The following is a 13,033-nucleotide window of genomic DNA, read 5'->3' as shown; positions in this document are numbered from 1 at the left end:
CCAGCGCGTGACTACCCCGGTTTTTTTGTTCCTCCCCGGGCATACGGCGCGATACCGGGATCACCAGCCAAGCCCTGCGCTTTGGCTGACGTTCCCCGTGCGGTGCCGGTTCCGTACGGTACTGCGCTTTCCCCTCATCAGCTCAACTTCAACTTTCAGCCTTCAACTTCTCTGCTCTTTTCGCTTTCGGCCTCACCGTTGCTCCAGTCTGCAGCTGCCGATATCTGCCCTCCAGCTTGTACTGTCGTCAGATGTGCCCCAGTTACTCGCGCCGCGATATGCATCCATCGCCCTAGGCCCAATCACTTCTTAGCCATTCCTCGCCCTCTCGCGAGTCCATCATGGTCATCCGAAAGTGCAATATCTGTGACCGTCGCTTCAAGAAGACGGAGCACTTCAAGCGCCATGAACGGTCGCGTGAGTTCGGCGACCCTACTGGATCGCGCATCGCTAATAAATATCTTCAGACACCAAAGAAAAACCTTACGAGTGTAGCGTCTGCCACAAGCGATTTTCCCGCAGGTGGGTACCTCCACTTGAACAAGCTGCGCAAGATCCATTTCTAATATTTATAGCGATGTCCTGAGCCGCCATGCAAAAGGCCACAATACAAATGGCACAGCAGCCAACGGCACTGCAACACAGAGCCAGCCGCGCGCTCCATCAATCGCCCAGTCCTCCGCCAATTCCCAGCAGACGCCCGCTTCCCTTGACCCTTCCCGCTTCCTTCCCATGGATGCTGCTGCCGATACGCAATCGCCGCATAACCTCCCTGTCGCGCCGCGTGATATATCCCTTTCTGGCCCTTCGAACATTCCGCCGTCGTCGTTGGATTTCCTCGCTGATATCTCCGCACACCATGGCCGGACCGAGGCGGATGTCGGCTCCATGATGGTTGAAGACCAGCCGGCGTACTTTGGTTGGAATGAGATGGCCGCACAACCAGCGCCCACGGCCATGGCCCATGCCGCGACAGACCAACAGACATACCGAACGCCGATGTTCGACGCCGTGCCGAACGACATGCTGCAGTTCTGGCTGGAGCCGCGCGGAGATACCGGTTCGCATCACGGGTCGCTTGATATGATAGGCGACGCCAATTTCAGTTTAATAGGAGACAACGTTGCCATTACCCCGGAGCAGCAAGCCAGGCCTCAACCGGACGATCTCAGCGGCAAGACTACCAGCGATATTCCGAATGAGCGGTTTGCAAGAGTCCAGCGGTACTGGCTGGCTCCGTCGAACACCACGGGGCGTCTCATGAACAGCCTATGGCGGGACGTGGCCTGTAGCGACGTTGACAATATCTTCTCTATGCATTCTTCTCACTCGTTCAGTAGTCCGTCTGGGCTTCTTCCCGGGTCGCGATACGGCTTGGATGAGGAATGCCGCCAGCAGCTGCAAGCGGCGTTCGGCCATATCAGGCCTGCCGGCAGTCAGTTACAATCGCCAAATAACGCGGTGTCGCCCACGTCCAATTCAGCATTTGGGGGGCGGCCCACCTTCCCTCCGGCAGAGATCCTGGATATGGCGCTTGACTTGTACTTTCGCAATTTCCACCCTCTTGTTCCGTTCGTCCATGTTCCGACGTTTTCTGCAAAGAATACCCGTCTTCCGGTTTTATATGTCATGTGTCTTATTGGGATGATTATGCTGGGTACAAAGGGGACAACAACGTTTGTTTCGAAGAACTTCTCCGTATGTCCGTTTCTTTTATTAATTGGCAGTCGCTGACAATGGGCAGTTTGTTCTGGATAAAATAACTGCAGACCTGGCTAAATGCTCTGTTGGCGTTGAGAATACTATGGGCACCATGAACACTTTTGCAGCAGCCTTTCTTTTTCTAAACCTGGCCGCTATGACTGGGGTAAGCTTATTTGGTCTAGTTGGATAATATATGCTAATTGGAACAGGAAAAGGAGCATCTCGAAAAGTCGCAGATGCTGTATGTCAACCTCATGTCGGTACGTATAATTCTCTGGCCAGTCTTTGCGTCGCTGACAGGATAGATTGCGCAACGACATGGACTATTTTCGGCGACGGAAGGCCAAATCCTCGATATAACTCTCTTTGAAACGGTTCCCGATATTGACATCAGGTGGAAGGTTTGGAGCAAAATTGAATCGGTCAAACGGTACGTTTTTTTAGTAGACTTGTCTGATTAAATGCTGACTTGTTAGGTTAATTACTGGGCTTCTATTGTTGGACTCGTGGTATTCCTCTTTCTTGTCAACTAGCCCTATTATCGTTCCCGATTCGATCCAACTCATTCTGCCCTGCAATGAAGGCCTCTTCCGGGCAAATGGTTCAATGCGATGGATGCAGCTTGTCCGCAGCGGCAAGCGCCTTCTGATGCCAACCGTTATGGCACCGTCGGAGAATGTTACCGTGCCCGGGTTAGATAGCCCCGTGGACGATTTCTGCATTCACGGCGTATTGGCGATGGTCCAGCTCCGTTTATCAGAGGCATACCACCGCCTTTTGTCGAACAGAGCAAGCTACCCATTTGCGCCCTGCCACACCTACGCCATGGACGGGCGTGCTCGATGTTTGCCGTCGCTTCAACTGCAGATCGCAAATAAATACGGAGAGGTCCTTGAATGTCTCAACCCTAATGCCGCGATCATGTGGCACAATATATGCATGACATTAACAGCTGATACTCAAATCTTTGACCTGGCTGCCGGGCGTGCAGGGGCAGGGCCTGCCCGGAAAGCACTAGACGATATTGCAGCGTGGTCGCAGACTCCTGCTGCCAGAAGAGCCTGTCTTCACGCGGCTCACATATATAAAGCCATGACCAACCGGAAAGCGTCCGATCACACCATGTTCCACTCTGTCTTCTCCCTATTCTCCGCCGCGCTCGTCCTTGGCCTGTACATTTTCATGGTGCCGAGTCCGAGTGAGGTCCAAGTCGGTGGAACGTCAATCGAACTACTCGATGATATCGATTGGGAGCGGGTTGGCACAGAGGGCTTCACCAGCTTCATGGAGCCCCGTGGGAGCCAGTCTTTTACTCCCTCGGATGACCCAGCTGTGAACTTCATCCGCAACGGGGGTACGATCTATTTCCGCGGCGTACCTTTCCAGGGAGGATATCAGTCTGCACGGCGGATTCTCCTGGACTACGCGGGCTTGTTGAAGGATGCAGGGAAGTGGAGCGTACGCAAGTTCTCCTACGTACTTCACATCATGAGCGATGTTCTCATGGAAGTTGAGTAAGATGCCTGTCTGTCACCGGTCTGAATAGCAGCGCTGGACATCGTACAGGATACCTTACTAAAACACTTCGGTCCGATTTAATCAAGGAATACCATGTGTCTCGCTGGCTGGACCAGCAACATACGTCTCCTTATAATGACTCCTCACGGCCATCAGTGTACGACTAAATATTTTTTATGAGATACCAATCAAAACTTGATACACTACATGAGCTCGCTCCCCCTTACTCTACTCTAAACCAGGCTCCGATCCATCACTCGCGTATGCAACGTATCCAACTCCTCCGCCGAAGCATCAACCCCAGGCAACTCCACCGCATCCGCATCCTCAAGCCCCGAACTCCCCTGCGGATCCCCCCAAAGCACCACCCTCGAGCACCCATGATACTCCTCCCCATACCACAGCGCCTCCCCATGTCCATGTCCATCCTCCTCTTCATGACTACTATGACCATCCCCCTCCCTCCAAACCTGACACCGACACCCCTCCCCACCCGCAACCTCCATATCATCCCCGGGATTCCGCTCGCGATACCTCCCCACACAAAGCCCATTACACACCGCATTCGGCAAATGCAGCACATCCTCAAGCACCAGCGTATTCGGGCGGTCGTCGTCCGGCGCTCGCCGCACTTTCAGCTCCACCGTCCCCACGCCTAACACGCGGTTCTTGTTGATTTTCCCCGGCGCGCGGCGGTATGTGCGGAACGAAGAGCGGTTTTTGGCGTAGTGCATGTTTCCGGGCACGAGGATCCAGTCCCAGCATCTGCTGCTGCTGTTACCGTTGTTGCTGGCATTGCTGGTGGTGGAGTTGGTGCTGCTGGTGCTGCTTTTGTTGCGTCTGTGGTTGGATTTGGATTTGGATTTGGATTTTGTTGCGGTGGGGAGAGGGGGGAGGGAGCTTGGTGGGTGGGCTATGGTTCTTGCGTGTGTTGAGGTCATGGTTTATTGTATTATGTTGGTTTGTCGATTTGTCGATTCGAGTATGTTGGGCTATATTGATTGCGCTGAGTTGAGTGCTGTATCTGAGCGGTTATGGAGAGGGTGTTCAGACGTATGCAGTCGAGGCGAGGAAACGAGAACACAGGATATGAAACCGTCAGAAGGGTAATTTGCGTATTGTATATATTGTCGAACTCGAGCGTCGTTTAATCTAATTGTCTTTCGCTCATGTATGTGGATTCGGATGCTGCTCCTGTCTCGACTCTTGTTGTGGCAAACGTTCTAGAATGCCACTTCGCTGGTTCCGACGAGCGCACAATGGATGTCGGTCTAGAATATGGAGCCACTGGGATAAATAGAGTGACTGGATTGGATCTCCTTTCTGATATTGGGTCCGTTGATGGGCTTCAATCCGGTGGTCGATGTCTTGACGTCAATTGTGGCAACGGTGATACGCGTATACTTAGGGCACAATCGGACATGACTTCAAGCTTATGCTAAGCTTCTACCAAGAATAACAGTGTGGTATCAATGTGTTATATATTCTAGTGTGCTGTCAAATAAAATGCATAAGTCATGCGTCGCATACAATGCAGAAATCATTTATAGAGAATCCCGTCCACAACCTCAGCAATGCTCAAGCAACTCGTCAACCCCGGGCTCTCAATGCCTAGCAAATTCACAAACCCGGGGAATCCTTCCTCCTCCTGGATAATGAAGTCCTGGAACCCTGCCCCCGTGTTCACTGCTCCCGCTTTGGACAGCTTCGGTCGAATCCCACAGTAATCCAAGTGGATCGCTTCGGGGTCAACATTCGGCAAGTAAGCCTGGATTTCCGGGATCGCGAGTTGCAGTCGATCGGCGCTCGGCTTGAGATCATTCGGACTATCAACCCACTCCACATCTGGGCCGAAGCGTACCTGGCCGCCCATGTCGAGGGTGAGATGAGTTCCTAGACCACCTTGGCCTGGCATTGTCGCGGGGTAAACAAGGACGGAGGGGGGCCCCGTTGGGAAGGAAGCGCCGTAGGAGAAGTATGTCCCCTTTGCATAGAGTGGCGTCCGGTGCCGTTCAACGGGGAGAAGCATGTTGTTAATATTGCAAGCATAGTTCCCCGCGCTGTTTATCAACGTCTCTGCGACTATGGACGTAGTAGTCTCCTCTTCACCACCTCCTCCAGACCGTGCTGTAATCTTATACCCGCCTTTCCCACCATCTAGAGCTTCTATCCCAATCACCTGGGTAAGGAACGCACAGTCCCCACCTTTGTCCTCCAAGTCCCCTTGTAAATATGTCATCAGCGAATGACTATCCACTATCCCCGTCGAGCCGCTCTCCAGTATCCCTGCGCGCCCGCGAACCTCCGGCTCACGGCTCGCCGCTTCAGACTGCGAAAGCAAACGAGTCGGCACACCAAGTTGTTTCGCAAGCTCATGGACCTTCAGCGTAGCATCCCACTGTTCTTCGTTCTGTGCGACGACCCATTTCTTCGTGTTCCGGTGGGGTATCCCATTCTTTGAACAGAGATCGTAGAGGAGGTTCTTGCCGCGGATGCAGAGCTCGCTCTTTCGAGAGGATGCGCCGTAGTACAAGCCGGCATGAATTACCTATTCGGGACCGCCAGAGTCGGTCAGTGAGTCAGCCCACTATGCCCGTATCACCCCTCTTGCAATGGGTATGTTCGGTTATAGGATTGAAAGCTACCTCCGAGTTCCGGCTACTCGTCTCGGTCCCCGGGGCATCATGCCGCTCGAGGAGGATCGTGGATGTGTTCGGGCGCGAGGCTAATTGGCGTGCGACTGCGAGGCCGACAACACCACCGCCGATGACCTATTATTCAACGGTAAGCTGGTCAGCTATGAGTTGGCGCTGATCGTGAGGTGGACAAGAATGGGGGATGGGGCCCGTACTGCGTGGGTGACATCTGCGGAGGACGCGCGGGTGGTGGAAAACTGGCGGCGGGGGAGACGAAAACTCGCGCGGACGGAGAACCCTGCGCGGGTGGCCATTGAAAGATATCTTTGATGCCGGATATTGGGTAGTGAATTACGGTGTCCTTCTCATTATATCACCGCGGACCATTCGGTTAATATAGATGGTGGAAGAGTGGCGGTGGTTGAGCTCTCGGAGTTCAAAGTTGGGGAAGGTGGAGCCGCACAGGTCGGAGCCTACTGAGAGGAACAGGAAGGTAACGACGGATACCGACGAGCATTTCGGTGCCGAGTGACGATAATATGCAGGGTATATACATTATCTACGGCTCAGCTATTCTATCACTAAGCATTCAATATTATACAGGTGGTCAGTCAGCCAAGTTATCTGTGTCGCGTGTCTATATCTAGGTATCTCGCCCGTCTAGCTGCGCCGCCCCACGTTCTTCAGCATTTCGTCAAAGTGCTGCCACGATTAGCTACGACCATTTCGTCATTCAAGGGGTTAAACTCACCTGCTTCTGTTCAGTTGCTAGCTTGCCTTGCGTGTCCTGCTCCAGTCAGTATATGTAACGCCAGTGATGAGGGATCTACGTACGCTAATAATAGTCAGGATCAATGAATAGTTGTTGTAGAGGAACCGCTCCCGTCGCTTCGCATCTCCGCCAATCCGGCTGAGTTTGGTCAAGAGTCCGTCAAATTCGGTGGTCAACCGAGAAAGACTATTCGCTACGGGCTCATCGTCGCCCGCTTCGCTGCTGAGCACGAGGATACCATGAAGCAGCTGCCCAAAGCGCTGCGTCAGGAAATGCGGTGCGGATGACTGGTTAAGGTCGTCGCCGCCCGCAAGAGACAAAGCAGACACCGCACTGCGGCCGGTGTTCCCGCCAATCCTTTTTAGCGACTCGCAATGGGTGTCCATGATTACTTGGAATCGGGGCCACAGTTGCATATTGATTCCGTTGATATACGAGTCTGCCATGGGCACCTTCCGCCGTTGAAGCTCGAATGCTTCTTGTTGGTTCAATCTTACGCACATCAGCACACCGAGTGAATCGGTGGTGTTTTCGATGAGCTGCTTAGTCAAACCCTGGCCCAGGGAAAAGACCGAACTAAATACCTCCGAAGCCTTTCGAGATATCTGTTGGAAGGACAAGGTCGAGAACATCTCAGTCATGAAGGAATATTCCGCTGAAACATTGTCCAGCAATGCGAGATTAAAGTTGCGGAAGGGGACTTCGATGCCGTGGAAAGATGAGTCCTCCTCCGCAAGGTATGAAGAGATGGCCATCTGGTTACCGGTCCGTAGGATATCAACCCTTCTTCCTAGGGAGAAGGGATCGTGCGCCGCGGCGCCACCCCGGTTACCGGGGACTATGTTACCTGCAGCATGTTAGTCACACTACCTTGACTCGAATGGCAAATACGAACCAGCTTTTTGGGCGTGAGGTTCCCCTCCCAAGACTTCGTTCCGGTCACTAGGGTAGAGTTTGATCTTCGATAATGCCTGAAGATAGCGGGTGAAGTGCGAAAGATAGTACCAGCGCATAGTATTGATGTATGCCTGAGTAATCTCCGCCGCCAGAGTGGGATGAGCACGTGACACATAACTGTATAGATCTTTAAATTTGACCAAGCGCTGTTGCTGGATGATCTGAGCATTGATGTTCGGAGACCGTAGAGCGCGGACTTGGGAGACCAAATAATCTCGGATTCTCTCCACGGCCTAGGACTATGAATTAGAACGCGCATAATATAAGGTGTATTCAAATAAACTGACCTTCTTCTTCACATCCTCCAAAAGAGGCCGTACGTCGTCAATCGCTTTGGTAGAGCTAGAGCTGGCGGTCTTGGCGTCTATACTGGCGGTCCTGGTCTCGAATTCGTTCAAAGCCTTGACCCAGTTTTCGTCAATAGCGCCCTCAGCAATCATCCGTACAGCGGCTGGAGAGATACTGATCTCTTCTACCGCGGGGCCAAGTAATTGCTCGACATTTCTTCTGTTTCCCAGCATGGCGTTCAACTGAACTGACCGCGTTTGGAGTGTCTCAATCTCTGCCGAAACCGCACCTAGTTCATTCTGGAAGTCGTTCAAGTACATTTCCACCGACTTAGATACATCGTCGCAGCCGGAAATAGCGGAGTGCAATTCCTGGAATTTGTCCCTTTCTTTTTCGAACTGTTGGATTGTCTGTGGACCGATGCCACCTTTTACCGCTGTTTTCGTCTCAGGTTTATGTATGAAGTCCTCCAAGCTCAAGCCTTCGAAGTCAATATCTTCCACCAACAGCGCCGGCTTCACGGGGCTGAGTTCCCGCCCGGAGCTCCCGGCCTGAGACTCTTCATTGTACTTCTTGATGATTCCATTCAACACATCGAGTGGATCAGCGACATCTGATGGCCGTGGGCTTGTAGTTGCATTCTGCTTTAGCGTCGACTCTTCGGGGACACGTGCGACTGTTGGCAAAGAGGTGGTCGAGGCGCTCGGAGAAGGAGTAACCAGGGCGGACAACGACGACCCTGGTCGACTGATTCCAGGACGACTATTCGGACGATTTGGCGAGAGGTGAGAGGCTGAGGATGATCTCTGGGGTATCGGAGAAGGACCGCGATCCGGTGTCGAGTGACCGGCGATGCGGTCGAGCCACATGTTGGGAGCAGCTGGAGCTTACACGGAGAAGCTGCGGAGGTGTGTTTATGAAGATATCATGTTAGTAGAAGGGCGTCGGAGGATTAATCCGGGGCTAATGAGCGTCTGACTTGAGACTGGCAAAAACGAGGGTATATAGTAGAAGAGAAGCCACCCGGTATAGCTCCAGGTTGTCCCCAAGGCCGGATAATCTGGCTCGATCTGGATATGTGACCGTCGGAGAAACAGTCTGGAGCCGGTTAGGGACGCACTAGCCCAATGGGGTTTAGCGATTGGACCCCGCCACAACAAGACGGGCGATTTGTCGATTTCTTTTCGTGAATTTCCCCTCCTTCGACGCTGCCCTTCATTTTTTTCCTCTTCTCCTCTCTTCTTCAAACCAAACAACCACCTTCTCTTTCTTTTTGTCCTTTTAAGAGTCTCTCTTGTGATTTCCTTTTGCATCCATCACCATGGCTGACGAGGTACTACCCCTTCTTCTATTTACCTGCACCTTTCCGTTCAATTATACCCTGGTTCATCGCTCTGCAGCAGTCACTGGGCTCGAGGTGCCGGGATACAGGAACCAGCCTCTACCCCACTTCATCCCATGACTTGCATCGGATCGAAAGCTCCAGGCCTCGTTGTCCGGCGACGTGTTGGAATATTTGATATGCGATAGTATCAGCGATATGACGAGCAAGAGGACTAACGGTTTTCCGTACAGCACCAAGAGACCTTCGAATCCGCCGATGCTGGCGCTTCGACCACCTACCCCATGCAGTGCTCTGCTCTGCGCAAGAACGGTCACGTTGTCATCAAGGGCCGTCCCTGCAAGATCGTCGATATGTCCACCTCCAAGACTGGCAAGCACGGTCACGCCAAGGTCCACCTTGTCGCCCTCGACATCTTCACCCAGAAGAAGTACGAAGATCTCAGCCCTTCCACCCACAACATGGATGTCCCCAACGTCTCCCGTCGCGAATACCAGCTCGTAAGTATCGATTGGCACCATTAAACATCTGATCAAGCCTTAACATCCACTAGCTCGACGTCACTGATGACGGTTTCCTTTCCCTGATGGATGACAATGGCGGCACCAAGGACGATGTCAAGGTCCCTGAGGGCGATGTTGGTGACAAAATCAACACAATGTTCACTGAAGAAGGCAAGGATTGCAGTAAGTCCCGTCCACCTTTTTTTTTCTCCGACTCCAGAATTTGGACACTTACACTTCTGTAGACGTTGTTATCCTCACCGCCATGGGTGAGCAGGCCTGCATGGAAGTCAAGGAGGCTCCTGCTGCCAAATAAAGAACCATAGTGTAGTGTCTATCTACTGCCGCGCCAGCCCTTACTTGTTTCAAGAGGCGTGTTAATGTATTACCCTTAAACTGGAGGATGATGCTACGTTTTGGGCATAGTATGGCATGACTGATTTCTACTCCATCAGTGTAGTCTTGGGTGTGCTTTGCGAGCAGATTTAGCATGCATTGGGCAGGTCAAGCATGCCTCTCCACGGGACAGTCCTTGAGTTCCATGCTCTTACGATTGTTTGACGAATAAAAAATACTCTTCTTGAAGCCATCAAATCATCATTATATGACGTAACCAGGTATTTTAACCGAAGATGTGCCTGGGTAAGCCTGCTCAGTCAGCTTTCTAGGTAGAAAAATATACTATACGATATTGCGACAAGAAACCTGTAGTATATAAAATAGCCCAAAGGGGTTTTGAGTGTTATGCGTAGATTACTAAAGAGCGCATTCTGGTTGGGGCTCTTCAGTCCCAGAGAATAACGGGAGCGACCACAAAATTCAGGCTGCTTTCACCAAGCTTTCCCAAATGCGGAGGGAGAACATGATGAATTTTGCTGCCAGTACCCTACATGTCTGAGAATGAAGCAGAGCCCCTAAATGGAATACGATACTCGAGAGCGCTGCGGCCAGGAAGGATGCCGTGAAACTCGCTATTTCCTCGATAATGGCCTCTGGTTCTGTCGAAGGGGCCATCAACAAGCGGTATGGCCGAGTTTAACCCCAGCCTTCACGGGAACGCGGTTAGCTGACATCTACTTCGTAGGGTCAACAAGTAGTGGATGATCCCGAAAATTTCGGAACACAGGGCAAGATAAGCCATGTAAAGAAGGCTGCCATTGAAAAAGGCGAGAAGAGTACGGTCACTCGTACCCCAATCATCAACTCAGCAGACGAAGCGTCTAACAAGTACCAGCATATCGCGGTCGCCAGGCGTATCGCCTCTATCTGCATATTTACCAGCTAGTTCTCTGGAAACAGTCCCACGCCCTGGTCCATGGCAAAGGGTTTCCTCCAGAGTTAGAGGTATGAATCCCCCTCCCGTATTCGAATGGACGGAAAGCTAAATACGTGGCTTTAGCACGTCGTTCGCGATCTTTGGGCGCTCCGCTTGGAGACCTACTCTAAAAAGATTGCTGATCTCGGTGATGAAGACTCCCAGCCGGAGTTCTTCAGCTCCCAGCGGCCGAGTGCTCGTGAAGACACTGAGACTGAGACATTCACACCTGGTAGTAAAGTCGTGCAATGGCCCCGACTGATTGATACCATTGCTCTATGCTATCTTGGAGCACTCTTAATGAGGCTCCCAGTAAGCGTTGCAGACTTTCATCGGTATGTCATCTGTGGATGTATGTATTTATCAAACTCCGTCTAATTGTTATTTTAGGATGGCTATGCGCAACGAAATTCCGTATTACAGGGTGTTACTTCAAATTCCCAATGATATGAAGGATAAGTTACCACCAGCGTATCTTGCGCTTCTTGACACCCAGGTATGGTGCGCCCATCATTTTGCGGGCCTTGACTGATAATTTCTGTAGAGGTTATTAAAAGCGGAGGATCTTCATACTGCCGTGTTTGATCTGTTGCTTCTTTACCAACGGCAATTCAAACTGCAATTTCCACCACTAAATACGCCGATCTTACTATACAGGCTTATCAAAAGGCTTGCACTGCCCGGTGTGTTATACCTCGTGCAACCCCTCGAATCGCTGTGCTGACATTTACTAGTTGACATATATCCTGTTACCAAAAAGCTACAGACACTCTTGGGCTTCACATTCGAGTATCCAGTCACAGTTGTTGGCAGACGTAAACCCCTTGATAAGCCAGAACACCAATTAGTCACTCTCGTTGTAATCGCCACCAAACTCCTATTCCCGTTTGACGACATCCAGAGGCATCCAAAATCCGCGCAAGAGCCGACTGTGCAGGCGATAGATTGGGACTCATGGGCAGAAGTCCAGAACCATTTTGATCGTCGAGATGCATCGGCGGGGAGGATCGGCAAAGGAAAGGAAATCCTAGTTAACGAAGAGGATGTGCTAACCATGACTCCTGACCAGCTGGATGAATACATGGACTGGTACGAAACCTCATGGCTTGATCACAGCAAGAGTATGAGTTGTCCGTCTTTTGTAATGTCTACGTCTTCTAACTGGTATAGGTACGAGCCGTTTGGCCCATTTATTCCCTCTAGGCTCAGCATCCAAGGAAAGTCGACAGGCTGAACCGGCAGGCGAAGATGACGAGGAGAAATCTATAGAGATAATGTTAGGAATGGCTCCGCGTTACCTGAAATCAAGAGCCATTGTGAGCGATCCTGACGCGGTTGTGCCACGGCATGGGTCTTCGTATGCTCGTTATCGGCAAGAGTCCGAGCTACCGGATACCGCACGAGTGTTCTACGAAACTGCCGCCAAGGTTACAGGAATGTCTTTACCTACGCTTGTTAGGTGTGTCTCTCAAGCAGAGGTTCAGATCAACAAATGGCTGGAGGATCAAAGACGCCTGGAGTATTCCGCTGAACATCCGATGGAGTTCGCAGGGGGCAGTGACGTTGAAGACATGGAGGGTTTTAGTGATCAGGGTATGCTAGATGAGGAAAACGATTAGCCGTCTCGAAAATTCGTATCTAGGCCACAATCAAAATTAATAGATACCCCCAGTTAACGAAAGCATGAATGATAGTGCTCTCTGCCCGGATCTACTGCGGCTTCCCGGTTAAATGCGGGAAATGTGGAGAACGCCAAATCAGGCGCCCAGGCCATAAGAGCGCCAATCTTAGAACATCGCTAGGGCTTAGGGTATCACCGAGCCCCGTGCCCCGTCCACCGCTTGCTAAGCGAGAAACTCTCCAAATTGACATTGCCTCATCCGACCGACCCTTCCAGCGATTGTCAGCCAGCAACAACGAAAAATCGCAGCCAGTACGTTATACCTTACGATATACCTGTGATATTGTTATTCCGTGAACAGCCAGCTAACATGCCTT

General features: G+C 51.7%; 5 protein-coding genes across 5 annotated transcripts; 3 read left to right on the top strand and 2 right to left on the bottom strand.

The window, feature by feature from the left end:
- Positions 1–192: 192 nt before the first annotated feature.
- On the top strand, positions 193–3,339 carry ASPVEDRAFT_774070 (FTFMHR domain-containing protein). The gene is made up of 7 exons (XM_040816392.1): positions 193–417; positions 468–522; positions 576–1,698; positions 1,745–1,867; positions 1,914–1,964; positions 2,010–2,134; positions 2,181–3,339. Exons 1-7 carry the CDS (start codon positions 342–344, stop codon positions 3,220–3,222), a joined length of 2,595 nt encoding a protein of 864 aa, XP_040669917.1. The 5' UTR covers positions 193–341; the 3' UTR covers positions 3,223–3,339.
- Positions 3,340–3,455: 116 nt separating this feature from the next.
- ASPVEDRAFT_85561 (uncharacterized protein) lies at positions 3,456–4,163 on the bottom strand (the record flags this gene model as incomplete). Its single annotated transcript, XM_040817717.1, has 1 exon — positions 3,456–4,163. The coding sequence occupies one exon, from the start codon at positions 4,161–4,163 to the stop codon at positions 3,456–3,458; it is 708 nt and encodes a 235-aa protein (XP_040669916.1).
- A 522-nt stretch (positions 4,164–4,685) lies between these two features.
- On the bottom strand, positions 4,686–8,925 carry ASPVEDRAFT_172051 (uncharacterized protein). Its single transcript, XM_040808716.1, has 7 exons — positions 7,875–8,925; positions 7,526–7,820; positions 6,693–7,477; positions 6,606–6,645; positions 6,074–6,222; positions 5,868–5,993; positions 4,686–5,770 (listed from the first exon to the last, which is right to left on the bottom strand). Exons 1-7 carry the CDS (start codon positions 8,742–8,744, stop codon positions 4,763–4,765), a joined length of 3,273 nt encoding a protein of 1,090 aa, XP_040669915.1. The 5' UTR covers positions 8,745–8,925; the 3' UTR covers positions 4,686–4,762.
- A 271-nt stretch (positions 8,926–9,196) lies between these two features.
- On the top strand, positions 9,197–10,036 carry ASPVEDRAFT_85558 (Eukaryotic translation initiation factor eIF-5A; the record flags this gene model as incomplete). The annotated part of the gene is made up of 4 exons (XM_040817716.1): positions 9,197–9,208; positions 9,451–9,717; positions 9,771–9,903; positions 9,966–10,036. The coding sequence occupies 4 exons, from the start codon at positions 9,197–9,199 to the stop codon at positions 10,034–10,036; spliced, it is 483 nt and encodes a 160-aa protein (XP_040669914.1).
- Positions 10,037–10,490: 454 nt separating this feature from the next.
- ASPVEDRAFT_43617 (TFIIB-type zinc finger domain-containing protein) lies at positions 10,491–12,721 on the top strand. Its single transcript, XM_040812861.1, has 8 exons — positions 10,491–10,743; positions 10,805–10,895; positions 10,955–11,064; positions 11,120–11,370; positions 11,426–11,531; positions 11,580–11,718; positions 11,770–12,156; positions 12,206–12,721. Exons 1-8 carry the CDS (start codon positions 10,639–10,641, stop codon positions 12,652–12,654), a joined length of 1,638 nt encoding a protein of 545 aa, XP_040669913.1. The 5' UTR covers positions 10,491–10,638; the 3' UTR covers positions 12,655–12,721.
- The last annotated feature ends 312 nt before the right edge of the window (positions 12,722–13,033 follow it).

Source organism: Aspergillus versicolor, assembly GCF_001890125.1.
Source record: "Aspergillus versicolor CBS 583.65 unplaced genomic scaffold ASPVEscaffold_7, whole genome shotgun sequence".
Lineage (NCBI taxonomy): Eukaryota > Fungi > Ascomycota > Eurotiomycetes > Eurotiales > Aspergillaceae > Aspergillus > Aspergillus versicolor.
This window is presented reverse-complemented; position numbering and strand designations above follow the sequence as displayed.

Coding starts and splice junctions, on each gene's coding strand:
- ASPVEDRAFT_774070 (XM_040816392.1), top strand. CDS start 342: ATGGTCATCCGAAAGTGCAATATCTGTGACCGTCGCTTCAAGAAGACG. Junction 523..575: donor CACAAGCGATTTTCCCGCAG/GTGGGTACCTCC, acceptor TAATATTTATAG/CGATGTCCTGAGCCGCCATG. Junction 1,868..1,913: donor ACCTGGCCGCTATGACTGGG/GTAAGCTTATTT, acceptor TAATTGGAACAG/GAAAAGGAGCATCTCGAAAA.
- ASPVEDRAFT_172051 (XM_040808716.1), bottom strand. CDS start 8,744: ATGTGGCTCGACCGCATCGCCGGTCACTCGACACCGGATCGCGGTCCT. Junction 7,821..7,874: donor TGGAGGATGTGAAGAAGAAG/GTCAGTTTATTT, acceptor TCATAGTCCTAG/GCCGTGGAGAGAATCCGAGA. Junction 7,478..7,525: donor ACCTCACGCCCAAAAAGCTG/GTTCGTATTTGC, acceptor AACATGCTGCAG/GTAACATAGTCCCCGGTAAC.
- ASPVEDRAFT_43617 (XM_040812861.1), top strand. CDS start 10,639: ATGGAATACGATACTCGAGAGCGCTGCGGCCAGGAAGGATGCCGTGAA. Junction 11,065..11,119: donor GGTTTCCTCCAGAGTTAGAG/GTATGAATCCCC, acceptor ACGTGGCTTTAG/CACGTCGTTCGCGATCTTTG. Junction 11,371..11,425: donor AGCGTTGCAGACTTTCATCG/GTATGTCATCTG, acceptor TTGTTATTTTAG/GATGGCTATGCGCAACGAAA.